The sequence below is a fragment of the Rhinopithecus bieti genome, unplaced genomic scaffold (genome assembly GCF_001698545.2).
Source record: "Rhinopithecus bieti isolate Rb0 unplaced genomic scaffold, ASM169854v2 scaffold_57210, whole genome shotgun sequence".
Classification (NCBI taxonomy): domain Eukaryota; kingdom Metazoa; phylum Chordata; class Mammalia; order Primates; family Cercopithecidae; genus Rhinopithecus; species Rhinopithecus bieti.
The window spans coordinates 545605-573240 of record NW_016823439.1 but is presented as its reverse complement, the minus strand read 5'-3'; the positions used below and the strand labels follow the sequence as shown (position 1 = coordinate 573240).

Genomic DNA, 27636 nt, shown 5'->3' with positions numbered 1-27636 from the left:
CACCATAGCAAGAAAAAAAAGAAACAACCTAACGTCCAGCAGTAAAGGACTCATTTAAAACATTCTGGAACAACCATAAGTAGGTTAATTAGAAATTACATCATAGATATAGATTTATTGACAGAAAGGTATTCATAACATGTTATGGAATAATGCTAGTACTAGGATGCTGGGAAGTTTATAATAGGACTATGTAAATTTATAAATAAATGTCTACATATGGTAAATGCATAGAAAGATATGTGGAAAGATGCTTATTAAAATAGTAAAGGGGTCCTCTTAGGTGATTTCAACTTTTTATAATTATAAAGCTGTTTTCTAATTTTTAAAACTATTTATTTATTTATTTATTTATTTATTTATTTATTTATTTGATAGAGATGGGGGGGGGGGTTCTCACCATGTTGCCCAGGCTGGTCTCGAACTCTTGAGCTAAAGTGATCCGCCCACCTCAGCCTCCCAAAGTGTTGAGGTTACAGGCTGGGCCACCGCACCTAGCCAAAGCTGTTTTCATTTTGGGGAATAGAAAGGGTTTAGAAATACTTAAAACTGGCTGGGCACTGTGGCTCACACCTGTAATCCCAGCACTTTAGGAGGCCAAGGTGGGTGGATTATCTAAGGTCAGGAGTTTGACACGAGCCTGACTAACATGGTGAAACTCCATCTCTACTAAAATACAAGAAAATTAGCTAGGCATGGTGGTACGCGCCTGTAATCCCAGCTACTTGGGAGGCTGAGGCAGGAGAATCGCTTGAACCCAGGAGGCAGAGGTTGCAGTGAGCTGAATCGTGCCACTGCACTCCAGCCTGGGCGACAGAGTGAGACTCCATCTCAAAAAAAAAAAAAAGGAAAAAGAAATACTTATAACTTAGGCCAAGTGCAGTGGTTTACACCTGTAATCCCAGCACTTTGGGAGGCTGAGGTGGGTGGATCACTTGAGGTCAAGAGTTTGAGACTAGCTTGGTCAACATGGCGAAATCCCATCTCTACTAAAAATAACAAAAATTAGCCAGGCATGGTGGTGTGTGCCTGTAATCCCAGCTACCTGGGAGGCTAAGGCATGAAAATTGCTTGAACTCAGGAGGTGGAGGCTGCAGTGAGCCAAGATCGTGTCACTGCACTATAGCCTGGACAACAGAGCAAGATTCTGTCTAAACAAAAATAAAATATTTAAAACGTAAATCAACGGGAGGCAGGACTAGAATATCACAATTAATAGCTAAACCTAATCAATTTTATTATAGCTCATTTGAGGAAAAACTGTTAACAGAAGAGAATGGGTCAGTGTAGAGCATAGAAAAATGAAGCTGGGGCCAGGCGCAGTGGCTCATCCCTGTAATCTCAACACTTTGGGAGGCCAAGGCGGGCAGATCGCCTGAGGTCGGGAGTTTGAGACCAGCCTGACCAACATGGAGAAACCTCGTCTCTACTAAAAATACAAAAAATTAGCCAGGCATGGTGGCAGGTACCTGTAATCCCAGCTACTCAGGAGGCTGAGGCAGGAGAATTGCGTGAACCCGGGAGGCAGAGGTTGCAGTGAGCCAAGATCGCGCCATTGCACTCCAGCCTGGGCAACAGCCTAGGCGGAGTTTATTTGAAACTCCATCTCAAATAAAGAAACAAACAAAAAAAGAAATAAGAAAAATAAAATGCACATGTACCCTAGAACTTAAAGTATAATAAAATAAATAAATAAATAAATAAATAAATAAATAAATAAATAAATAAATAAAATAAATAAATATAAAAAAATAAAAAAAAGAAATAAAAAAAATGAAGCTGACCATCCTATAATCTCAATGACCCTTCAGAGTTCATAATAGAATATTGAATATGGCAGAGTCTATGTCTCAAAGAGAGAGTGAGAGAAAGAGCATGTGAAAGGGAGAGAAGTTGACAGAGTCTCCTCCAAAATGGTCATCCAAATTGGAAAGTCACTCTTCAAGAGAGAACCAGAGTCCAGCTGATTGGATAGGTGACAGGATCACGAAAAAGGACGTTAACATTTGTTGTGTGACACCCATGTACCAGGCAGTGGTTTCCAGGTGAAGAAACCAAGTCCCAGGGAAGTCAGGTAATTTCTCCTAGGTACATCACTAGTCATTTATGATGAAAACCAATGACTAACTCCAAATTCCTCCTCCCTCCCTTCCTTCCTTTCTTTCTGATGGAGTCTTGCTCTGTTGCCCAGGCTGGAGTGCAGTGGCACAATCTCAGCTCCACCTCCCAGGTTCCAGCGAGTCTCCTGCCTCAGCCTCGGGGGTAGCTGGGATTACAGGCACGCACCACCACGCCTGGCTAATATTCATATTTTTAGTAGAGTCAGGGTTTCACCATGTTGGCCAGGCTGGTCTCAAACTCCTGACCTCAGATAATCCGCCCGCCTCAGCCTCCCAAAGTGCTGGGATTACAAGCGTGAGCCACTGCACCCAGCCCAAATCCCTTTTATTTTGTTTTTATTTATATATATATTTTTTGAGATGGAGTTTTGCTCTTGTCACCCAGGCTGGAGTGCAATGGTGCAATCTCAACTCACTGCAACCTCCACCTCCCGGGTTCAAGCGATTCTCCTGCCTCAGCCTCCCGAGTAGCTGGGATTACAGGCACCTGCCACCATGCCTGGCTAATTTTTTGTATTTTTAGTAAAGACGGGGTTTCACCTTGCTGGCCAGGCTGGCCTCAAACTCCTGACCTCAGGCGATCCACCCGCCTCAGTCTCCCAAAGTGCTGGTATTATAGGCGTGAGCCACCTTGCCCGGCCCCAAATCACTTTTATTTATTTATTTATTTATTTATTTATTTATTTATTTATTTATTTGAGATGGAGTTTCACTCTTATTGCCCGGGCTGGAGTGCAATGGCGCAATCTTTACTTAATGAAACTTCCGCCTCCCGGGTTCAAGCGATTCTCCTGCCTCAGCCTCCCAAGTAGCTGGGATTACAGGCATGTGCCACAACACCCAGCTAATTTTGTATTTTTAGTAGAGATGGGGTTTCACTATGTTGGTCAGGCCGTCTCAGACTCGTGACCTCAGGTGATCCACCCACCTCGGCCTCCCAAAAGTGTTGGGATTACAGGTGTGAGCCACTGCACCTGGCAAATCCCTTTATTAATAAAACACCAAACTCTCCTGGACCAAGAATGTGAGAATTTTATTATTTGAGCAACCTGGATTTTTACCCCAGGAGCAATGAAACCATCCATGAGACCTGGAAAAAGCTGAAGCTCTTTCTTTTTTCTTTTTTTTTTTTTTTACTTGTATACAGTACAGTTTCAAACAAAATTGGGGCAACTTTGTACTTTGTACCTTATTAAAACTGGGGCTTACACAGTGTGTTTGGTTTGACCTTGTCTTCGTAGGATCTTCTGGCTGATTCCTTCTCTGGATGAGTCCCTGAGAATTTCTAGAATCTGGTGAGAGTAAAGGAGGGTCTGGAGCCTTCTCTATATACAAGGAAATCCCAGTTTTGTTAAAAACTTGCCAAAGCCTTGGTGATATAACTCCAAAGAGAAATCCACAGATTCCTTTCAGGTACTTCTTTGGGATTCTGTAAAGAATTGTGACTGTACACTAGGATGTTTAATAGGAAGGAAACTCCTTCCTTTATGACATCACCAGACAGAGAGGTAGCTAAGGGGACTAGTTGAGACACTCTTAGAACAACAGCCACTTTTGTGGGAGCCCAAGAACAGCAGCTTTAAAACAGGGTAAATATTCAGGCATCATTAGGATCCTGAATACAAGCGAGCCAGTAAAATATAGGATCTACTCAGAAAGGCACAATCTATCAGATGGTCAAGACAAATAAACCTGGGGCCAAGGTAGCAGTTTCAGCACAGAGAGAGTCTGAGGTTACTACTAACACATCCCCTCAGCGGGGACATGGGTACATTCTTGCCTCAAGCCATCGAAGTGCTGCAGTCTCCCTGAACCCTTCTCACCGAAGATCAGAAGCTGGATATCCCACCACTCCCCATGGGGCATCAGACTATCCTCGATCTGTCTCTCTCCAGTCAGGGCCTGGACACTATGCGGTACCCACTCCTCGGGTAACCGAGACTGGGCCAAGAACAGAATCATCCCGCCATTCCTCTCCTCCTAGAAAGAACCAGCAAACTCAGACACTGGCTTCCCATGCTTCAAGCAGACTACGGAATGTTAGTCCACCTGGAGAGGAAGCAGCACGAAGAGGCGGTGAGAGCAAGTCAGGGCGCGAGGTCAGCCATCATGCCTCATCAATCCCAGATGCCAAATCTACTCGTCGGTTGAGTTTTCAAGATCAGAAGGATAACTTACAATCACAAATCTTACAAGATGACCCACCATCCAAGGTCCAGAACCCCCAAGGAGTCAGAGTTCCCCGTAGGATTTTGACTTACCCAAAGGATGAAGCAGTACAAACTGAGCCCATCCAAAGGATTACGACTGCTGGCAAGATCAGATCTCCAAGGAGTCCCTCTCTCCCAGAGCACAGAAGCAGCTGTGTCTCTGCAGACTATCAGACAGCCCAGAGAAAGGTCCCTGTAGAAGAATCAGAAACAGGTCCTTACAGTTCAATTCCTTCAAAACCCAAGGCCTTGTATAGGAGTATGAACTTGGACTCATCGCTCAAACTCTCTGTCCTTAAAGATTCCGATGGTGTACACCGAGTTTCTGCACGGGTAGACCCTGAGTCTCTTCACAAGTATTCTGTCTATCCTGAAACCAAGCCCTCCGCAAAGGTCTTAGTATCATCACAGGTGGAGTCCAACATGAAGGCCCCAATCCGAGGAAACAACGAGGTTGGCCGCAGGGTCACCATCTCCCCAGGGGTACAGTCAGTAGAGCCAACTCACCGTGTGACAGCTCAATCAGTGTCTGAGGGCTCCCACAAGTCATCCATGTTTGTCACTCCAGAGCCCATCTATAAACAGCAAACCCCAAAACCCCCAGAAACTACCTACATGTCCCAAGGACCTACACCCAAGTATCCAGAACGCTCGCAAAAGCCCTCCATCCATGCAGAACTGGAACTGACCCCTCGGCCCTTGCCTCCTCGGTCCTTACCTAGGTACGGACCTGACTCCTCATGGTGGCCCTTGCTGAATCCTGAAGTTGAAACACCCCAAAGCCAGCCGACAACACCTGATTTTGAGCTTAAGTGTTCTCCTTCCCTAGATCCTTTATTGTCCAGTTTTAAAATAGACTCTAGCCCTTTCTGTGAGGATCTGAAGTTCCAGAGAGAGAAGGCAAGCCTATCACCACTAAAGGAGTTTCCAAGTTGGGCACCACTGGATAAAGTGCCACAGACCCCCAAGCACACCTGCAAACAACCCATTCAAAGGTTTAGTGCTTTCTTCCTAGGTATGTGAAGAAGCAGACTGCCCAGGTGCAGCCCCAATTTAGTGAGATGGGATGTTGGGGTGGGCAGGAAAGACCACCTCTTCATTCTGGGAATAAGGGCTACTCTCCTGCCAGTGCCAAAGCTAGTCCTATCCTTGAGCCTATTGCTCCATTCCTTCCCTGCCAGCTTCTCTGTGCTCCAAGCTAATGACATTGATGATGATGCTTGGGCCGGGCGACAGGCATTGACTCCTCCAGGCAACACTGCTTACCTTTTCAATTGAAGGTAGTAGAGAGGGCTTGCAGGGTTGAAAGCTGCTTCCTGAATGGGGATGAAGAACTGAGCTGGGGTGAGGGCTGGTAAGGGCTGTTAAATAGAATAAGGGCCTCAGGTAAATACTCTGGCTACAAAGTGGAGAGGGTGGGGTGCAGATGAGCTGGGATTCCAGGAGGGGAAAGGCATTCACAGTGGCACAGAGAGAGGGTGTAAAAAAGGGAAAGGGAGAATGGGAATATAATATATAGTCCTAGGCTGGAGGAGCTTCTTGGAGAGGACCAAGGGCTGAGGGCACCTTTGGGTGGAGAAATGTGGAGCTAGAAAGGGAGCTGCAAGTAGTGGAGGGTGGGATGTGCATCCCACAGAGAGAAGAAAAGCAACCATCTCTCTGTTACTTTCAGATATCTCTGAGGAAATGTGCAGTCGTGTCATCTGGTGGCTGAAAGGTCTGTGCTTTTCCCTCCTATGGGTCCACTGTGGGAGCTTGGGGGATGGGAGGACAGGTGAGGAGTGGCATCTATGTATCTACACAGTTGGGTCGTTTAAGAGATAAATGCTTGGATTTTGGCCTGAAGAAGCAGAGGAACTTCTCATCTTGCTGAAAATTTCACCATTAGAGTCATTTCTTTGGGGCTTGGAATCTTTTCCATTTTCAAGAGTCTCCTTTTAACAGGAAGTTACTTCTGGAATGGAGAATAATTTAAGCCTCATGGCCTTTTCAGCTTAGTTGGTCACCTATCACATGATTTAAAAAAAATACACCAAAGCAAACCGCCTGCTTCACAGTCTTGCTCAGAGTTGACTTCACCCTAATTCAAGCTGGGGACTCTTCTCATGTGTTTCTCTGGTTCCTCAGAACCCTCCTCATGCCCCCACTCTACCACCTGGAGTACTTATTGGTGCTGCCCAGGCAGGATCTTCAGAGATGTCTGGGCCTCCCCTTTGAGGCTGTCAGTGTGTCTTGCAGCTCTAGAATTCTTAAGAGAAGTGTCCCCAGACTTTGTGACCCTCCGTTCCCTTTATACTCTTGGCTTCTCTGGGGGCAGGGGAGGGTGGGGACCAGACCTCAAGGAGTAAATCTTGGCAGCAGGGACCTCTTGCTGTGAGCATTGTGGCCCAAAATATACTCCAGCCCTATGAGCATGACAGAGGCCAGGGCTATGGATAAAGCAGTTCCTGGGGAGGAGAGAGCCCTAGGAATGCCATCCAGTTCCAACCAGCATGAGCCCTCCTAGTGATGGTCAGCAAAGAGCAGACAAGGGCAGTTCTCCTCAGAGGGAGCAAAGCTCTATAGAGTAGGGGCACAGTAAAGTACGAACTCGAGTTATCTAACTGGATTTGGGCCCTGGGTCCACTATTTTCTGACTGTGACCTTGGGTAAGTTATTTTACCTCTCCAAGCATCAGTTTCCTCTTCTGTTAATGAGAATAATGGCTCCCTCTTAGGGTTATTGTGAGGATTATTACAAGCTATTACCGAAAAAACACTTAGCACCGTGCTTGGCAACAGTGAGCATTCAGTAAATACTAGCTGCTGTTATTTGGGCCACTTGCACTAGGAAGGGATTGGGCCAGGTTTGCCCAAGTCCACTGGGCATCTTTAGTAAATTTCTCTTTTTCCTCTCCTGTTGGCACTCTCTGAATTCCATTTGCTGCCCCCTGGGAATGCCTGGCTTCTACTCTGTTATGACAGATGAGGAGGTAAGAATGCCCCTGGGAGGTTACTCCTAGTGTTCGTGGGCCCACCCCACAATCCAAATCTATCTCCTGTCCTGTAATGGGAATAGGCATGGAGGGAGACAGAGCTGCTCCCTATGGTTGAGCAGATTGTTCACTGCACAAGAGCACTCGGTAGAGGGGGTAAGTGGGGGGCCGAAATCTAACCTGTGTTCCATTTGCCAAGCTGTGCACCTGTGGGGCTGCATCTCCCCAGAGGGGGATTTGCACAAAAGCACTGTATGAGCTAGTTGCAGTCCTAGAAAGAACAGACCTTTTGGCAGATGATGAATCTTGCCAAGTGCTCTGTGGGAAGGCTGTCTAGGTAGCCGTTGGATCAGTCCCCACCTGGTTCTCCTCTTTTCAGCCTGGGGCATTCTAGAAAAGGGTCGCTTTTTTGGGTTACACACTATTTGGGTCCTCAACTTGGAAAAACTCAAGGTGGACTCTGCTCTCAGCAGTCCTGTGTCCTTATTTGGGCAGTGTCCTGATTTCACTGCATTGTTCCCATAAGTACTTTGGCTATTCTTGGCCCATGTTTGATAAGATGGTCAAAGCTCTTCCTATTTCCATTATTTTCTCTTGCCGTATTTCTCTATTACCCAAAGCCTAGCAATGGCCTCTAATGGGTTCCATTCATGGGCTAACTCAGGATGGACAGTTGGCCACAGATAGAAAACAAATGAGTGCATAATGGGGGTCAGCCTAAGCTCAGATAATGGAACAGCTGAAGGGGAGGTGACCAGAAACAAGGCTGCCACCTCCCACTGCCATGGGTTCTTATCCAACCCTGAGCTCAGCTGTAGGTGGGAGTGGCTACTTTCAGAGATTATCTCCATGCAAGACAGTAAGTCCCTCCCTCCCTTTCTCCCTTCCTTCTTTCCTTCGTTCCTCCCTCCCTTCTTTCAATGAACAATTTTTATTCAGATGCCTAGCACTCTACTAGGCACTTTTAGGGGAAGCATTGAAGTTTCACAGCACACATGTTCCTTGGCCTTGAGAAACTTGCCATGATATGGTTGGGGAGATAGAACACAAACAGGAAACATTTAAACAACAATATGAAATAGTTGGTGCTGAAATGTCAAAATAGATGGAACAGACTGAGTAAGTGCTCTTGGAGGGTCTTAGGAGAGAGAGAGTTCACAGGGATATGGGTAGGGGGTCAGGTTATGCCCTCCTTCCCAAAGCCAAGGGATGGTGGTGTCTTAGCTAGCCTTTTGCTCACCCCTAGATGCAAATCTGTACCTTTGGGAAGGGGTTAATATTTTCCTTCAGTCAAGATTTGATGTTTTGACTGAGCAAACTCCTCCCTGTTCTCCCCACCCTCACCCCCTTTTTCTGTGCATCATGTTTTAGTTTAGTAAGTCAAAAGCCTTGGCAACAGGATGGCTCCTTCCTAAAATAGCTCTTATCCTGTCTCAATAATTACAGCTCTCCAGCCCTGTTCAGCAACAGAGCTGCTCCCCAGAAGCCGAGAAGAGAAGGCTCCCAGGCAGCTGGGCTGCTGGTCTTCTCTGACATTCTGGAGGTAGGATGGCATGGAGGTGGGCCAGGTACTCTCTAATGCATGAGAGAGCTAGGCTCTCCCCAGCCTGTCCCCCAGCCAGCATGGCCCCATGCAGCCTCAGGATGGAGATGCTGTGGTGCTGGTGTCCAAGGCCTCTGATTCCTCTGATCTGGGAATGGTTGACCATAGAGTCTGTTCCAGATTCCATTCCTGGCAAAGATTCTCTGGTGGCCTGGCCACGACGCCTGGCTTGTGGAAGGCATCATGTTTGTTGTTGAGCTTCACAAGCTTCTCTGGGTGAACAGCTGGGGATGGCACCTGATTCAGCCCATCTCTTTCTCGTGTCAGTCCCTTCCCAAATGGCCCTTCAAGGCCCTTTTGTCTAAGGAATGGGGTGGACAGATGCTTCTCATCCTTGGATTGGGACATTAGGGGCTGGAGTCTCCCCAGAGGAGTTTGTGCTGGACTGAGGGAAGCATTCCTGATGGGGTTTTTTTGGGATCAGAACTAGCAAAAGCTCAACAGGAAGGTCCTGAGGGTGCCCTAATGGGTCACTGGAGGCTGTCTTCTCACATAGCCCTGGGGAGTTCCTGAAAATAAAGCAGTTCTGATGGGAGGGACTGCAATGCCTTTGATGGACAGGGTGTGTTAGCCCCAAGATCCTGTGTCCTCAAGGCATCTGACCTACTCATCCTTAAATGTGACTTCTCAGGCTGTCATAGGGCAAGGTGGTTTACTCTCTGCTCTATCAATTATGCAAGAAACCAACTCTGGAAAATAGGCCAGGAATCAGAGGAGGCCATCTCATTGATACTTAAGGCAAAACTCAGTGTCTTTTGGATGACATGTCATGTGACCCCTGAGGGATAGGATGATTAGTCTCCTGTTGGCTTCTGAATCACAGGGACATTTTGCTCAGGTCGGCTTCCTTTACAAAGAGAAATCCAAAGCCTTTGAGGAACTCAAAAAGAATCGTTGAAAGAATGGAGCAGAACTGCTGAAAATGGGGCAAGGCATCTTGGGAGGCTTTTTTTTTTTTTGAGACGGAGTCTCACTCTGTCGCCCAGGCTGGAGTGCAGTGGCATGATCTCGGCTCACTGCAACCCATGCCTCCCGGGTTCAAATGATTCTTCTGCCTCAGCCTCCTGAGTAGCTGGGATTATAGGCACCCACCACCACGCCCAGCTAGTTTTTGTATTTTTAGTAGAGATGGGGTTTCACCAAATTGGTCAGGCTGGTCTCAAACTCCTGACTTTGTGATCCACCCGCCTCAGCCTCCCAAAGTGCTGATATTACAGGCATGAGTCCCCACGCCCGGCCTTGGGAGGATTTTTATAGCAGTTTGACCATTGTTCCACAGCTTCTTAGGAAGCAAGCATCTTACCCCGTCAGATGGCACTCTGTTCATTTCCAGCTACCATGGGCAGCCAATTCCAGAGCAGGATGGAAGGCTGGTGACCTCTGGCTAAAACTTGCTAATTTGGGGACAGGCTAAGTTGACCAGCTTATCAGGGTTTGCCTGGGACTTTGCTGGTTTTAGCACTGAAAGTCCCATGTCTCAAGAACCCCCTCAGTCCTGGGCAGACCGGGACAGTTGGTCACCTAGTACAAGCTGTGGTGCAGTCTGCCTGGAAGCACAGAGTGAGGGGACAATGTCCTGGCTTCACAGTGATACATGGGCAGGTTACTCCCTCTGCCTATAAAATGGGGGCAGGAAAATACGATGCTTTTCTCTCCAACTTGATAGCAGAGCTGAGGCCAGACTCCCTTAGTTCTTTGTTTTGCCCAGAATAATCCCACATAAGGAAGAATCTGCCACATCCATCGTGGACTTTTTGGTGTATTTTCAGAAGCTGTGTGGTGACTGGAACCAATCTCCAACATCACATCTTTCTGCAGAGTAGTTTGGTGCTGTTTGAAATGGTGGATTTTCCAAGTAACAGAACCAATGGGCCTGGGTAGAGTAGGGAGCTTGGCTTCACAGGCCAGGGTGCATACTCGGGTGAGGAAGTAAATCTGTAACCGAGGAGCCACCCTGACAGGTGCTCAGCCAGAGGCAGGCTGTCCTGAGAAGCAGAAATGGCCGTGTCCCCTCACCCTCCTCTGCTCAGCTGCCTTTGACTCAGCTGCTGTTAGGGGAGCAGCAGGAGACAGCTGCACCTTGAAGGCTGAATGAAGCCTGGAGGAGGGGGACAGAATGTGAGGCAGTTCCTGAGGGAAGCTCAGGCTGACACTGTGGGTGTCGCTTCCTTGGCACACCCACTGCCGGCAAAGCCATCTAGTTCCAGGGGTCTCCACAGTGGCTGTTTCCGGGAATTTGGGTCAGTAGGTCTGAGACCAAGCACTAGCTTTCTAGAGATGGTGTCTAGCTGGAGAAGCTGACTCCACAGATGGTGGTGGCTTGGTCATTCCAATGTCACTTTAATTTAAGGCATTACTCTGGTATTCTCTGTCCTCCCATCTCTCTACACCTATTACATATGCACACTCCAAATCCTTTGGAGGGAAGGCATTTGAAACAGTCACAGTTGACAGTTACTGGTTTGATGTTGATAATTTTCTTATTAGTGGAGATAATAGCTACCATTCATTTAGTGATCACGTTAAGTGCATTTAGTGGGTTTTCATAGTAACCTATGAGTGGATTTATTCTCCCTATTTCACAGATGAAGAAACTGAGGCTCAGAGTTTGTTCATCAAAGCTGGAAGCATTTTAAGGAGCAGTCTGTCCCAGGGAGTCAACTATATGGTATAGAAACCCTTCTTCTGGCCGGGCGTGGTGGCTCAAGCCTGTAATCCCAGCACTTTGGGAGGCCGAGACGGGCAGATCATGAGGTCAGGAGATCGAGACCATCCTGGCTAACATGGTGAAACCCCGTCTCTACTAAAAAATACAAAAAACTAGCCGGGCAAGGTGGCGGGCGCCTGTAGTCCCAGCTACTCGGGAGGCTAAGGCAGGAGAATGGCGTAAACCCAGGAGGCGGAGCTTGCAGTGAGCTGAGATCCGGCCACTGCACTCCAGCCTGGGCAACAGAGCAAGACTCCGTCTCAAAAAAAAAAAAAGAAACCCTTCTTCTATAGCCACGTCTCCCTGGAAAATACTTCTCAACATTTCAGCAGCACCTTTAGATATCAAGAATAGTAAAGGAAAAGGTTTTAGTGGGAGTAACATCTGTGTCTTTGCATGTGAACCATGAGGCTGGGAGGTGGGTGTGAGCTTGTGAGCAGCCAGGATGAAGGGCAAGTGAAGGGTCAATGAAGCCCAGAGCCTCAAGGCTTGTCTGGGCTCTAAAATCAGAATGGAAAACTAATCAATGAGTCCTTTTAGTCAATCCATATTGATCAGCCATCTCCTGGGGGCAGAGGCCTGGACACCCAGACAAACATCACATCACATGTTTGCTGATTTGAAGTGAGCAGAGGTTAAAAGAGAAGACATACTCCCTGCCCTTGAGGAGCTTGTGGTTAATTTGGTAGAGAAAAGTATACAGCTGGGTCACTTGAAAGGGTATAGACATCAAAGGACAAAGCAAAGTCCAATGAAATGAGTCAGCAAAGCTTCCAGCATGGAGGCATATGGAGGGTAAAAGCCAGGGAGAGACAGATATTGGCACAGTATAGTGAAGACTTTGGTAACTTGGCTGCCCAAAGGTTGAAGGGCAGTTGTTTAGAATCAGTGAGTTTTTGGCCGTTGGAGGTAGGTATTTGAGCAGAGGCTGGGGAAGGCAGGGGAGCCTTCAGACATCCGGTGAGTAGTCACATTAGGAGGTTTGTAAGTCCTTTCCAACCCTGAGCTCCTATGGCCCTGCCCTGCTCACAGAGGGTGTCGGAAGGACTGTCTGGCTTCTAGCACCCCACCAGCTCCGGAACTGCCCCTCTTTGCAGTCATTTGGCAGGTGCCAGGAAATGCAGTGTTCCCCAGCCTTGCCACCCACACCTTATGCCTGCCTCCAGGATCACGGGAAACGTGGCAGCAGCTGGGGGAAGATTTGGGCTTAATGTATTTTGGTTTATTGCCTTTGTCCACCACAGACCTTGTTGGACAGACTTGCTGAGGTTTCCTTGAAAGACACAACCCATTGATAGCCTTTGGTCCGAGGGCTCTCTGACTGTATCATCAGTGACTCATATATCTCACTGGGGAAGGGATGTATGATTAGTTCTTGCACCACTTTGGGGAAACTTAGCTACTGAGAGGCAGAAGTGGCCATTGCTAGTCATGCAGATCTGAAATCCTGATTTCCTGTGGTAATTGCTATTTATTATCAGCTTTGAACCTAGGCCCTGGGATGGCCCACATGCAGCCTCCTTGCTTAGGTCCTGTGCCACACAACCTGCACCTATGGGTGGGCAGGAAAGACCTAGTGGAGGGGGCCAGGACATACCATGTTGGCCTGACCTAAGCAATGGAGCCCAGGACAGCAGGCTAGAGCTGTGGTGACTGAGCTGAGTTTCCCAGCTAGACACTCCCCTAGACACTTGGCTCAGATACTGTGCCCTAGCAGTGCCTGGGGAGTTGTACTCTAGTCAAGGCCATCAATGCTTGGTGGGATATTGAATTTTGAGGGAGAGCCAGTGCTCCAAGAGCTGAGCCATGCTGAAGCAGAGTTGGCCAGGCCACCTGCTGGCTGGAGATGAGGAAGAGTACTCGGTAAATTGCCAGTGACTCATGCAAGGGCTGCTGTATTAGACCCTGACTCCCTCACACAGAATGTAAGAGCTAGAGTTGGGAGAAGTCCAGTCTTCTCTTTCAGTGGGGGAAACAGAGGCCCAGAGGGGGCAAGGGACTTTCAGGCAGTGAGATAGCCAAGTTAGCATAGGACTTGTGGCCAGGCCAAGTTCTCTCAGAGTCCTCCAAATGTTGTGGTAGGTTAGCATGCAGGGCTTGTGCAGGGGGGATGGCTCAAAGTCAGTCTTCAGCTTTTATTTCACCCAGCATGCCTCATGTTAGGCCTGTGGTACAGTGATTAGAAAGAGATTAGACCCCAATATTCTTGGCTTAGAGCTAAGTTCCGTGGTCCCAGGACTTGCTTGGGGCCTCACTGTCCTCAAGGCAAGCTGGTACCAACCTTCCTCAGGACACACAGGGCCCTTTGGAGCCTGGGCAGCAGGTGCCAGAGAAGAACTGGGATTCCAGCCACAGCTGAGGATGAGCTGGCTGGGCTGCCTTTTGCGATGTGTCTGTGTCCACACTTGGAATTCAGCTGAGACCAGGGGAAGGGGCATGTTATAATAGAGGAAAGTAAGGGTTTCTGCTGGGTCCTGTCTTCCCTGATGTAGGCTTTCTCCTCTCCCCAGGCTACAGGACTCTGGAAGCATGTAAGAGGTATTCTTAGAGTGCATACATGAGTACTGGAGGCCCAGGGCTTTGAACAGTGGGGCTTTGTATAGCCCAAGCTTGACATTTGGGGCTGATGGTAGCAGCAGCTGCTGCTTCTGCAGACTTCCAACTGCCATTGGTTTCTCTCTTTATGTCTTTGTTTTCCTGAGTACAGCTTCGGATCCTCTGATCTACCCCAGGCCTTTTTCAGGAGCCTCTCTTTACCTTTAGAGGTTCCCTTTCAGGGGAGCCAAGCTGCTGCCCCCATTCTATACATCCTCCCCCTTTTCTCAGATCCTGGGCCCTCTCCTGAATCACTGCATGGCCAACCTTTCTCCAGCACCTCCTGCTGCTGCCTGTTCTCTTATCTTCCTCCAAGGCCTATAGTAGCATACAGCATATCCTCCTTCCCCCACTGCATCTACTTTTAGAAGGCTAGAGCTGCAAGGAAGCTTAGAAATCATCTAGTTTAATCCCCTCATTTTCAGGTATGGAAACTGAGACTGATGGGTGAAGCAAGCCCACCCAGCTAGGAAGGTTTCTCCTCATCCTGCTGGCTCGTGAACACCCTGCCATCTTCCAGTCCACCAGTGCCAAACAGCCAATAACAGCTCCAGTAGCAGCCCCATTGTTTTTCTCAGCTTGATCTTACCTGCTGCCCCAGGCCCTCTTCCCTCCTCTGGCTGAGTTCTAACTGGTCCTGACCACTGCTACTGGTTCACAGATCAGACTGAAATACAGCAGGCAGGCCTCTGACACTTCTACCAACAGAGAGGGCCGTGCCTGTGGGTCTCGGTTTTGTCCAGAGTGTATTCAGGCAGAGGCCAGTCAGCCTGCCATTGAGAGAGGGGTCTTGGGGGTCAGGAAGGGACATGCTTCTGAAAACTTCCACAGGAGCCTGACCAGCTCAGACCCTACTTAGCTCAGGGAATCCCTCACCAACACCCCACTCACCAAGCATCTGCCTTCCCCAGCTGCTGCTGTGACCCTTCTGAGCCTCTAATGCCTCTAAAGCTTCAGGGGCATCTGTCCCCTCAGCATCTCACCTGCTTGTGGGAGTAAGAGTGTGGGTCACGCCTGGGTTGGCCTCTCCTGAGGCCCTCCCCACTGTCCTCAGCCACAGGCAAGGCTCCACCGCCCTGTTAAAGCCACTCAGCCTCTCCCTTCCATCCTTCCAGCAGATGATCCCTGCAGCAAATCCTCTTTAATCTGTAATCTGCGGTACTGCACGAAGGGAACCTGTCTCTAACCTGCCCCTTCACAGCTCGGGTGGAGGTGGAGAATATCCGACATTCCCCTTTAGGAGGTGTGATGATCAGTAACTTGGGCATCAGCTGGCTTCACTTTGTGAAAACCTTGCTGAATCCGTGCGCTAACTAACGGTTTCTCTCCAACTCATGGAGCGACTCCCCCTCCCTTCCAAAGGCGTCTTCTTCTGGTGATGCCAGGTGGGGTGTTCGTTTTTCTTTGGGAACTGGCTCAAGCCCCCGCGGTGCTTCTGGAGCTGAGTAAAAAAGAGCCAGGTGTCCTGTGCTGCCCGGGGACGAGGAGCTGAGGCTCCCCGCTCTGTCCTGGGTGACCCTATGCTCTGCGCCTCCGGGGGTCGCGGGCTGCGAGGCCGGCCCTAAGGTGGGCACCCCGACCCGGCTCGCGCCGGCACCCCTAGCAGCTGAGGTACACGCCCCGCCCCGGGGACGACTCGCTCCGCCCCCGCCGCCGGGCCCCTCCCCCAGCTGTCCGCACTCGGGTAGGCGGGAGGGGGACCCCGGTGCTGCGAGGTCGGCGCGCAGCTCCGCCGCGGGTCGCTCGGGCGCTGTCCAGGCGGAGCCGGCCCCGCCCGGGCTGCAGCCATGGTAAGGCAGGCAGGCAGGCAGGCAGGAGGGCGGGCGGGCGCGGGTCAGGGCCGGGGTGCGCAGGGCGGGTCGCTCCCGGGCGGCTCCAAAGGGACCCGCGGCGCCGCAGCCGCGGCTGTGCAGGGTAGGAGGCGCCGTCACCGGCCGCGGGCACAGGCTGGCACTGCTGTTGGGCGGCGGTGCGTCGCTGCTCCCAAGTTTTTCCCTCTGAGCAGCCACGGAGTGGGCCCCGACCCCTGGATAATGCCTGCGGTCTAGGATGAAGGGGTGGGTCCGTGCTGAGGGAGGTGCCCGCTGGTGGAGACGCGCATGTTGGGGTGGGGAAGGCGCATCAGTGATGAGCGGAGGTGAGGGTCCCCATCCTCGCCTGGGTCAGCTTTTACCTGAGTAACCCCTCCTCACCCACCTACCCTGGGCACAGGGGCCAGTACCAACTTCATTTGGAAAACACAGAGGAGGCCCACAAACACTGCCTGCCTCCCCAGGAGGGATGGTGAGACGCTTGGCCCCTCCTTGCCTCAGCCTGACAAGGGGCAGTCCCTGGGCCTTTCTCAAAGGGACCTCTGAGAGAGAGAGGCCCAGTCCACCATCCTGCCCGGTGGGATTAGCTATATCCTTCTGCCCCCGGGGACAGGAACCATGGGAAAGCTTCCTCCTGCTGCATCTACCCCCTCCCTCCCCACCAGCCAGGTCCCTCTGCAGTGTGTGGGGGTGGGGGCACCCATCCCTGCCACCTGCCTGTAGTGGGAAGAGAAACAGTAACCCCAGCCAGCCTCCTTGGAGGTGCCCAGGTAGGAAGTTTTGATGCTTGGCTCTGAAGATGTCATCTCTTCTCCTGACATTGTTGCTAGAGCCTGCCACAAATAACATAAGGATGTCAGGACCTCCAGGCCACACACCGTCCTCTCCTCCCAGTCTGGAAGCCCCACAGCCTTTGCCCTCTGCATTGAGGAACACGAACTCTTTACAGCAGCGGGGGATCCCTGACCAGCCTGTGGGGCGGGATGTTGGCTGTGGGCAGCCTCCAGAAGGGAACTCCCTGGGCCCCCTGGGATCAGAAGCTTTCAGGTCTGGTAGGGCCAATCTTTTGGGCTCTTGTCTCTCAAGCTGTGTCCAGGCAGAGGCCCAAGCCTTGGCCAGGAAGTCTTGGTGACCCTGTGACCTTCCCCAAAGGGGGGTTCCTGGGAGAGGCCTGTCCTTATTCCTGTCCCCCACTTCTCCCCACATGGGGGATGGATGCACTGATTGTTCTAGGGATAGAAGCCTAGGGAAGCACTGATTATCCCCAGTGCCAAGCCCAGCAGGGGCCAGAGGGGCTTTTTCTGCCACACACTAAGTTCAGTTCAGCTGAGGTCTTGATGCTTTCAGCTTGTCTGAGGCCACCCTGTTCTTCTCTAATTAAAGACACCCCCCCGCAACCCCAACCACCACCACCAAAGTCCCCATCCTCAGGCCCCTGCCCTCAAGCCAGCCAAGTTCTTAGGCTGACTGGTTCAGACCAGACTCCTCTATGAGGGTCTCTTTGTCAAAGGAGGTCAGTGTCCCAGCTGCTTTGGGAGTCAGTGGGGGAGACCTCCCCAACCCAGGTGCTCCAGGGGGTTTAAATTTACATGTGAAAAGAAAAACAGGCCAACATTAATGACCATCCTGTGACTTGGGATGCACCTTCTCTTCTCAGGTTCAAAGCAGTTTAAGGAATCTATCATTTGGGAGTGCTTTCTCTCCCCGGCCTCCCTGGGAGGCAAGGAAGGGCCATTCACAACAGAACATAAGGTCCTCAAATTAAGACACTATCCAGACTCACAAAAGATGTTTCCACCCAACCAGAAACAGTGGCCCCCTGAATCCTAGTTGAGTGTACACTTCCAACCAGGCCCCTTAATTTATCTCCCACCTAAATGGCAGCTCTGAAGCTTCTGGGCTTCCAGCCTCCCCATTGCGTTGAACCCGTGCTCCTTAGAGACCAAGTGCTAACAGCTCCCTTGTTGATGCTATGGAAGTCATGGAGTGATGGAATCTATACAGGTTGCTATGAGTCAGAGGTCAGGTGTAGGGTAAGGAGAATCTCTGGAGCAAAGTACCCTCTGTGGCTGGTGCTCCCTGCAGGGAAATCTAGGAGCATATTTCTGAAGACAGTGACGTTCCCCACTGGGAAAAAAAAAAAAAAAATGAACACTTGGGAAGAAGTGTGGGACCATTCCCATGAAAACCTATTTGGGGAAGTATAGGACATCTCATCCTACTCCAGCACTGCTTAAAGTTAAGATGAAAGAGAGAGATTGGGGGATTCAATTCCTTTGGGAATGGGTATCCTGGGTGGCTGTCCTCATGTGCTGATGGGCCAGGTCACTTGGGGACAGCTCATAGTCCTCAGGCAGACCACAGTGTCCTTGGGGGTTAACAGGAGAGGTCAAATGGATCAAGAGCCTGTGCTGCAAACAGACATTGGGAGGTTGGTGCTGTGCCCACCAGGGTAGGCAGCAGGCAGGCGTCATGGGGCAGCCAATCAGAGGAGGAGGGGACTGCAGAGGAACCAAGTGATCCTGCTGCAGCTGAGCTGTCCTTGGAGGGTGGGAGCCAAGGGAAGGGGAGGAGAAGAGGGGTGGGGAAGGACATTCCACAGGCTTTTTTGGCCCCTGCCAGAGACAGAAGGAGGTCAAAGAGAAAGGGAAAGGAGCAAGCCAGGAAGCCAGACAACAAGAGCATCAAAACAAGACTGTTTCTGTGTGTGAGGAACTTTGCCTGGGAGATAAAATTAGACCTAGAGCTTGCTGACAGGGAGTCTGAAGCGTGGGACATGGACCATTCACTGGGATGGCAAGGGAATTCTGTCCCTGAGGACAGGACTGAAGCTGGGGTAAGGTGCTGCTCTGGGAGATGGGTGGACATGACCTGTCTTCCCCCTGCCTTGGCTGGGATTGGGGCTGAAAGTCAGAAAATGATTTGGTCACTGGCAGAGCTAGGAGTGGGCATGGACAGGCAGAAGGCGGGGACCCTGGTGTCCTGACTCCTTGTCTAGAGCCCCTGTGACCCCCTCCATGCAGATGAGCAGCCAGGGCTGGCAGAGATGAGGATGGTGCTGGGTTCCTGGAGGTTCTGCTGGAAGATTGTGGGGGCTAGGGATCTTCATTAGGGCCTTCCTTTCTCCCTTCCCTGCCCCTCCACTCAGTGCCCCTGGGAAACCAGGTGAAGCACAGCTTTCTCTGTCCCACCCTTGTCCTGACCCGCAGACCAACTGCTGGGTCATTGTGGATTTGTGCAGAGAGGCAGGATTTCCTGGAATTCCCCAGACTTACTAGCTGCCAGACAACAAGTCCTGCTGCCCCCCAGTCCCACCCCTTCTCTGTTGCCATGTAATTAATTGTCCAAGCTGGGACACTTTGAGAGTGAAAGGGCACAATTAATCATGATGCCAGGACAACAGGCATAGAATGTGATGTATGGTCGCCACTGCACCTCACAAATATCATGGGTGAGAAAAGCCTTGGGTTAGGCTTGCCTCAGGATAGCCTCTTCTGGTCACCCAGCCTCCACCTGCTGGTTCCAGTTTTGGGCTGAGGGGCCTCTTTTCCTCCCCTCTGTCCAAGCAAGTGCTGGAGACTATGGCTATAAGCAGGTGTGAAGACTTGAGAGGCAACAGCCTGGCAGTAGCTCCTCGCAGACTTTTCCCTCTAACCTCCCTATCCCAACCTCTTCCCTCTGGCATACACCTGGCAGTATGCATATCTGCCTCCCTCAATTCTTTCCTTTGCAGGAAGACTGTGGCCATCTTATCCCCCCCACTCTAGCTGGGACTCCACAGTGGTCTGGGGTAGTCCCCACTGGCTTGGCTAATCCCCAGAGAGTGAGTCAGCCTCTGCAGCTGGCCCTTGTCCATTGTCTGGGGGTGGCACGTGGGTATTGTGAGGCAGAGCTGAGCCCAGCACTGCCAGGCACCCCACAAAGGAGGCTGACCCCCAAAGAAGGGGAGAATCTTTAGGGTCTAGAGCTGACAATGAGAGTTGGGGGAAACAGTCCCTCTTCTGAACTGGGGATGGGGTAGAACAGGCTTCTATAGAGCAGTCAATACATTCTCTGCCTTCCGCTCCCTGTGGGTCATGGTTTAGGCCAGGCCCTCTCCTGTACTGCTGGCTCTGGGCAGAGGGGGTAAGGAGACAACTGAGGGTGCTTCCCCTTATATGTCCCTCACAGTTGGGGGCTATCAGAAGCTCTGGAGGCCCAGCCGTCCTTCAGCCTTCCCCGGGCTCTTCCATCCTCCCTCACCTGGTCTCTCCCAGCTGCCTTCCACCCACAGTCAGCATCCACTGGCAGGTTTACTCTTCTCTTCCAGAGCCCAGGGTCAGATTTGGGTGTGGCTCAGTGTCTGGAGTAAGGGGTAGGATCAGCTATACTGAGCGCTGGTCTGTGAACCCTGGGAATTGAGCACCGGCAGTAGAATCTGTACCCCAATCCCCCAGCTCACTGACCAGTAGTGACAGGAGGTACAGAACCCCCCGCTGGTTGACCTGCCTGATGCAGGCAGCTTTCTTCTCCCCTATCTACTTTCCTCATGTCCCTGCCCCATTCTGATGCACTGTACTCTCCTTCTGGGTTTAATGCCTCTGTCTGCTCTATCTTAATCAGTCCAGCCTTACTTCCTGGCCTGAGACAGTCCCTGGCTAGGCCAGAACCCCAGGAAAGGCAGCCCCAAAAAGCATGCTGCTGAGAAGGAGACCAGAACTGGAGTTCCTCAGTTCTCTAGAGCAGTTTCCAGGGCTCTGGGGTTGCCCAGGGCTCTTCTTGGACCCTGGGGCCCTGCCTGGCATCTTGGATTGGGGAGACTTGTGAGCAGGTGAGGGAGGGATGGTGAGCTTCCTCTGGCTTGGCTGCAGTTTCTTTCTCTTCTAACCACAAGTGCTTTCCCTTTCCCTCTTGCCTTCTCTTGTCTTCTGTCTCCTTCCTCATTCTTCCCTTCCGGCTCCCTTCCTGGCACCACCCATCTATTCCAACCACCTCGCTTCCACCAGATCAAGCGTTTCCTGGAAGACAACACGGATGATGGAGAACTGAGCAAGTTCGTGAAGGATTTCTCAGGAAATGAGAGCTGCCACCCACCAGAGGCTAAGACCTGGGCATCCAGGCCCCAAGTCCCGGAGCCAAGGCCCCAGGCCCCAGACCTCTATGATGATGACCTGGAGTTCAGACCCCCTTCGTGGCCCCAGTCCTCTGACAACCAGCAGTACTTCTGTGCCCCAGCCCCTCTCAGCCCATCCGCCAGGCCCCGCAGCCCATGGGGCAAGCTTGATCCCTATGATTCCACTGAGGTAGAGCCTCCAGCCCTGCCTTTACCTTTCAGTGGGCTGCTGCAGGAAGATCGGGGACAGGGGGCAGTGTGTGTGTGTGTGTGTGTGTGTGTGTGTGTGTGTCTGAGACCTCTTTCAGTCCTGTGTAAGCCCTATCTCCATGATATCTGCCCCCAAGGGCATTGGAAATTAGCAGTTTCAGCAAGGGCAGGGGGCCCAGCTGGTGGCCTCAGATGGGAACCCACAGAAGTCTGGCACTGCTTCTTTAAGGCTGGGGCAAAGGCCTGAAAGGGAGAGAAGATCAGCACTGGGTGCCGGGGCCCCTTTGGCTTCTCACGCTGATGCATTCTGCCTTCCTGTCTACTAGGATGACAAGGAGTATGTCGGCTTTGCAACCCTCCCCAACCAAGTCCACCGAAAGTCCGTGAAGAAAGGCTTTGACTTTACCCTCATGGTGGCAGGTAGAAAAGGGGCAGGGCTGAGTTGGGCAGGGTGTGTTTCAGGTGGGGATGGTGTGTGTGTCCATGAGTGGGAAGGGAGTATAGGTTGGAGGGAGCAAGCAGCGAGTGGCTGTACTGTTGTGCAAAAAAGCCAGGAGTCATTGGTCTGTGAAAGTGTATGTGTGTGGGGTGGGTGGGGGTGGGGGTACGAATTGGTTGCAAAGAGCATCTGACCAACAATTCCCTAGCATTTGCCTCTTTTTGTGTGACCTTGGGCAATCTCTGGCTCCCCCAAGCCAACCTCTGTGCTTCCTCCCAGCCCTAAAATGCTATAGTTTGGTTAGTCTAGTTCCGATTAGATAAGAAAGCAGTTCCCCCTGAACCTTGATCCAGTGGAGTTGCTTTTTGGCTATAGATCTTACCTTCTGATTTGGTGCCTCTGTCCTCTCTCCTCTCAGGAGAGTCTGGCCTGGGCAAATCCACACTTGTCAATAGCCTCTTCCTCACTGATCTGTACCGGGACCGGAAACTCCTTGGTGCTGAAGGTAAGGAAAGGAGACAACAATCAGGCAGACTTGCCTTGGGAAATTAAACTCACTCTAGAGTCTGGGGGATGGGGCTCTCCCCAACATGCAGGAAACCATGGCTTCCTAGAGAGACTGACAGCAGCTCTCCATAGGCCTATCTGCCTGGCAGCCCACCAGCCAGCTCCCTAAAGATTTGGGTGCTGAAGCAGGGCAGGGACCAGAATCTTGCTCTCTGAATGAGTCTCTGACCCCCAAGGATTCCAGGAATCCAAGAAAAAAACCGGGAGCAGAGGAGAGGCTGGGGCCAGAGCCAACAGCCACCGGCATTTCCTGTGTTGGGAAATGTACTCCTTGCTGGTTCCCAGAGAACAGTCCCCCAGGCAGCTTGGGGGTGGAGGAGGGGGCAGTGTGGATGAGGCAGTCTGGGCAACGAGGCTGGTTGGGGTGGGCAATTCATCCTGACTGGGCAGGTCCCTGCCCTTGCCCTGGCCTCAGTTTCCCCCTTCTCCAGAGCGGATCGTGCAAACTGTGGAGATCACTAAGCATGCAGTGGACATAGAAGAGAAGGGTGTGAGGCTGCGGCTCACCATTGTGGACACACCAGGTTTTGGGGATGCAGTCAATAACACAGAGTGGTATGTCTGACTAAGTGCAATCCCAGCTGCCCCTGAGCCACCCTTCTCCATACACAGGTACACACGTAGGCCCAGATATATCCATACTTATCAGGAGGAAGGTGTCTATGACCTTGAGCATGTGACTTCCCTTACTGGACAGCCATCTTCTCCTTTATAAAGTAAGAGGGAAAGGATTGGAATAGATGATTTTTAATGTTCCTTCCAATTCTGCCCTATGATTCTATAATGGGGTAGGGACATAAGAAAGAAGAGGCTGAGGCAGAAGGATCACTTGAGGCCAGGAGTTCAAGGCCAGCCTGGGCAACATAGTGAGACCCCATCTCTACAAAAAGTTTTAAAAATTAGCTGGGCATGGTGGCCTAGGCCTGTAGTCTCAGTGACTGGGGAGGCTGAGGCAGAAGAATCACTTGAGCTCAGGAGGTCGAGGCTGCAGTGAGCTGTAATTGCACCACTGCACTCTAGCCTGGAAGACTGAGCGAAACCTTCCAAAAAAAAAAAAAAAAAGATGAGAAGAGCCTCAAAAAGCAAACACATGTGAAGTGTGAAAACATGTAGCACGGAGTTTGATTACATAGTAGTTGCCCAATAAACTGTCACCCTTTTTCCTTTCACTAGCAACATTTTAGGTGTCACAAACAAATCTTATTGAAGGGCTGGGCATGCATGGAGGGAGGGTAAAGGTGAGGAAGAACAGGCAAAGGGGAAAAATGGTGGAACTTTGTTTAATCTCCAGGCACCCTCTAGGCTACCTGCAGAAAGAAAAGTTGGCTTTACCACAACCCCCTATCATTCAGGCTTGAGGGACCTCCCTCCAGCTAATGGTCAGTAAGTCTGACCATTACCTCCAGCTTAGGTAATGGTCAGACCTAAGTGAGTAGATGAAGAGGGGAATGGATGAGATTGACAGGAGAAAAGGTGGTAGCTTTGATGAAGAAGTTAGGCAGGCGGTGCTAAGAGCGCTAGACAGAGAGTTCAAATCTTGATTGGCATTTAGTAACTTCATGATCGTAAGCAAATGATCTCCTTCAATCAGTTTACCTACTGTCTCTTACCTTCCATAATACTAATAATTTCATTTGCCAGGCACCTCACAGTTTAAAGTGCACCTCCATGTATACTCATTTTGTCAGACATTTATTTAATTAAAATATACCAGCACTTACCACCTCTCCAATTGATCTGAACATCACCCAACATGATGCATGCACTCTGAAAAGTGTAAAGGGCTATATACAGCATACTCAGGGATTTTAACAATGATAATTGTAGGACCAGCAACATAATTTGTTGGGCCCAGTGCAAATGAAAATGGAGGGCCCATTTTTCAAAATTTTTAAGAATTTCAACATGGCAACAGCAGACCATCAAATCAGCTAGAATGTATTGAGCACATACTAGATGTCCAGCCTGTGCTGGACATTTTAAGGGATTCAGAACAAGCATGAATGATTCCTATCCCTGAGATGCTTATAGTCAAGTGGCAACAGGGAAGCAGGAGAGGTGGGGGCAGTTCTCTAACATGTTTCAATCAGACAGCAACTTAAATTAGTAAATGGGTCAGGCAAGGTGTAGTGGCAAGTGCACTGAGCTGTAGGGGCTCAGGTGGGTAGAGAATTTACTAGCTAAATGACCTACAGAAAGTCCTTTTCCTTTCCCTTTCCTTCCTCCTTTCTTTCTTTCTTTTTTTTTTTTTTTTTTTTTTTGAGACAGGTTCTCACTCTGTTGCCCAGGCTGGAGTGCAGTGGGCTGATCACCTGCCTCCCAGGGCTCCCTGGGCTCAGGTTATCCTCCCACCTCAACCTCCCAAATAGCTGGAACTACAGGTGTATGCCACCACACCCAGCTAACTTTTTTGTATTTTTTGTAGAGATGGGGGTCTCACTATGTTGCCCAGTCTGGTCTTGAACTCCTGGGCTCAAGTGATCCACCTACCCTGGCCTCCTAAAGTGTTAGGATTACAGGCGTGAACTACCACACCTGGCCTGGAGCAAATCTGTTAGCTGCTCTGCATCTAGTTTCTTCATGTATGAAATGATAGTGATGATGATCATAATGCATATGTCGACCTGTCAGGGCAGTGAGGATTAAACAAGATAATAGAAGAGCAAAGGATATGAAAATTGAGGTTCTTGGGGGAAATTTATTTATTTATTTGTTTTGCTCTGTAGTGAAGACCAGGGGAGAGCAGTGTGTATTGGTATAGTAAAAGGAGCCTTCGTGGAAAAGATGGTTCTTAGGGCCTTGAAGGATGGAGTGGGTTTGGAGAGGTGGAGGAAAGGGTAGAAACACATGAGCAAAGAGGTTCTGAGGTTACACTGGAAACCTGAATTAGAGTTTCCCTGGCTTCCAGTTGGTATTTGCCTACAGCCACCTTGCTATTCCTTTTTTTTTTTTTTTTGAGACAGTCTGGCTCCATCGCCCAGGCTGGAGTGGTATGATCTTGGCTCACTGCAACCTCCGCCTGCTGGGTTCAAGCGATTCTCCTGCCTCAGACTCCTGAGTAGCTGGGACTACAGGTGCACACCACCACGCTCAGCTAATTTTTGTATTTTTAGTGGAGACGGGGTTTCACCATGTTGGTCAGAGTGGTCTCAAACTCCTGATCTTAAGTGATCCACCCGCCTCAGCCTCCCAAAGTGCTGGGATTACAGGGGTGAGCCACCGTGCCCAGCCTATTCTTACTGCTTTGTTTGATCACCTGGGCCCTTTCCCTCTCATCAAGCTAGTATTTATTAAACTTGCCTGAGTACTCAGTCTAATTTTGTATCAGGACATGTGAGATACACCCCATCCCATTCAGGAATTTCCCTAAAGATTTAGTAAAGTAAGCCAGGGAATAACAATGTCTTAAAAACACTGCTGAGAGAGTGGGCTACTATTTCTCTGTAGTCCCAGAGCTCACTAGGTGGCTCCCACTCTCACAGTTTCTCTGCTTGTCTGTCCCTGCCCCAGCTGGAAGCCTGTGGCAGAATACATTGATCAGCAGTTTGAGCAGTATTTCCGAGATGAGAGTGGCCTGAACCGAAAGAACATCCAAGACAACAGGGTGCACTGCTGCCTGTACTTCATCTCACCCTTCGGCCACGGGTATGGTCCAAGCCTGAGGCTCCTGGCACCACTGGGTGCTGTCAAGGGAACAGGCCAAGAGCACCAGGGGCAGGGCTGCCACTAGCAGGTGGTCACAGATTCCTGTTCCCCAGGCTCCGGCCATTGGATGTCGAATTCATGAAGGCCCTGCATAGGCGGGTCAACATCGTGCCTATCCTGGCTAAGGCAGACACACTGACACCTCCAGAAGTGGACCGAAAGAAACGCAAAGTGAGGGAAGCTGGTGGTGGGAGGGGATCAGGTGGGCTTCTAGAAAGGACGTGGTACCCAGAACTGTGGGCCTCTCATCTGTTTATCAGATCCGGGAGGAGATTGAGCATTTTGGAATCAAGATCTATCAGTTCCCAGACTGTGACTCTGACGAGGATGAGGACTTCAAATTGCAGGACCAAGCCCTAAAGGTGGGGCCACTCTAGGGCATCCCCTTCCCATCTTGTTTCTTCCGGGTAGAAAAAGGGAGTAGAATTCTATATTCAGGCTATCAGGGTGGAAAGGACCCTGGCTTCCTAGAGTGAAGCAGAGAAGATGACAATACAGGTGGAAAGAAAGAGGTGAGAACAGAGGGTGCTGACAGGCACCCCTAACCTCTTCCAGGAAAGCATCCCATTTGCAGTAATTGGCAGCAACACTGTAGTAGAGGCCAGAGGGCGGCGAGTTCGGGGTCGACTCTACCCCTGGGGCATCGTGGAAGGTAAAGCACTGAGCCTATAACCAGGGTATCTCCTTGCCCTCTGTGGCTCTCCCCTACGTATGCCTCTGGCTGACCCCTAGCCTTGCTATGCAGTGGAAAACCCAGGGCACTGCGACTTTGTGAAGCTGAGGACAATGCTGGTACGTACCCACATGCAGGACCTGAAGGATGTGACGCGGGAGACACATTATGAGAACTACCGGGCACAGTGCATCCAGAGCATGACCCGCCTGGCGGTGAAGGAACGCAATCGCAAGTATGACCAGAAGCCAGGACAAAGCTGGCAGGGGGAGATCCCAAGCTTAGCCTTGGGTGAGACCAAGCCCTACTTTTGTTCTTCTATAGGCCCTGGGCTCAATCTAAGTGGGTGATGGGGTCCTCCTAGCCTTATCAACCCTTTTCTCCCCTTAGCAAACTGACTCGAGAAAGTGGTACCGACTTCCCCATCCCTGCTGTCCCACCAGGGACAGATCCAGAAACTGAGAAGCTTATCCGAGAGAAAGATGAGGAGGTGAGAGCAGTATGGGTAGAGGAGGTCCCCTGTTTGATCACCAACGCTGGTTTCTCTTTGTTTGGTAATAGAAATATCCCTGGCTCTGGTGCATATTTGGGTCCTGGATAGGTCAATAGGTGGTTCTGTCCAGAGTCTCCATCACACCTCACGGCTACCAAGGTTCTGGCTTAAGGGATTAGAAATTTGGGGCACTTCCCCAACACTAAAGGACTCTTCAGAAGGCCACATTTTGATGCCTGTGCCTATTCCAGCTGCGGCGGATGCAGGAGATGCTACACAAAATACAAAAACAGATGAAGGAGACCTATTAACTGGCTTTCAGCCCCTCCCAGCACCAGCTCTGCTCAGGCCCCTTCAGCTACTGCCACTTCGCCTTACATCCCTGCTGACTGCCCAGAGACTCAGAGGAAATAAAGTTTAATAAATCTGTAGGTGGC

At 50.6% G+C, this 27636-nt stretch overlaps 1 protein-coding gene across 11 annotated transcripts; it reads left to right on the top strand.

Moving 5' to 3' along the window:
* The first annotated feature begins 3613 nt into the window (after positions 1–3613).
* On the top strand, positions 3614–27636 carry SEPTIN4 (septin 4). Of its 11 annotated transcripts, none has more exons than XR_001883229.1 (14): positions 3614–5345; positions 6003–6047; positions 7294–7301; positions 21006–21302; positions 21649–21742; positions 22180–22266; positions 22760–22883; positions 25839–25973; positions 26087–26204; positions 26294–26395; positions 26589–26685; positions 26844–26941; positions 27097–27196; positions 27451–27524. XR_001883229.1 is itself a non-coding variant. In XM_017861573.1 (14 exons), the coding sequence occupies exons 1-14, from the start codon at positions 3794–3796 to the stop codon at positions 27508–27510; spliced, it is 2982 nt and encodes a 993-aa protein (XP_017717062.1). In that variant the 5' UTR covers positions 3614–3793; the 3' UTR covers positions 27511–27636. The 11 variants fall into 11 exon arrangements, 10 of the variants coding, with proteins under 10 accessions (XP_017717062.1, XP_017717063.1, XP_017717065.1 ...); XM_017861573.1 differs by having other exon boundaries at positions 26779–26941; positions 27451–27636; XM_017861574.1 differs by lacking the exon at positions 3614–5345 and having other exon boundaries at positions 6003–6104; positions 26779–26941; positions 27451–27636.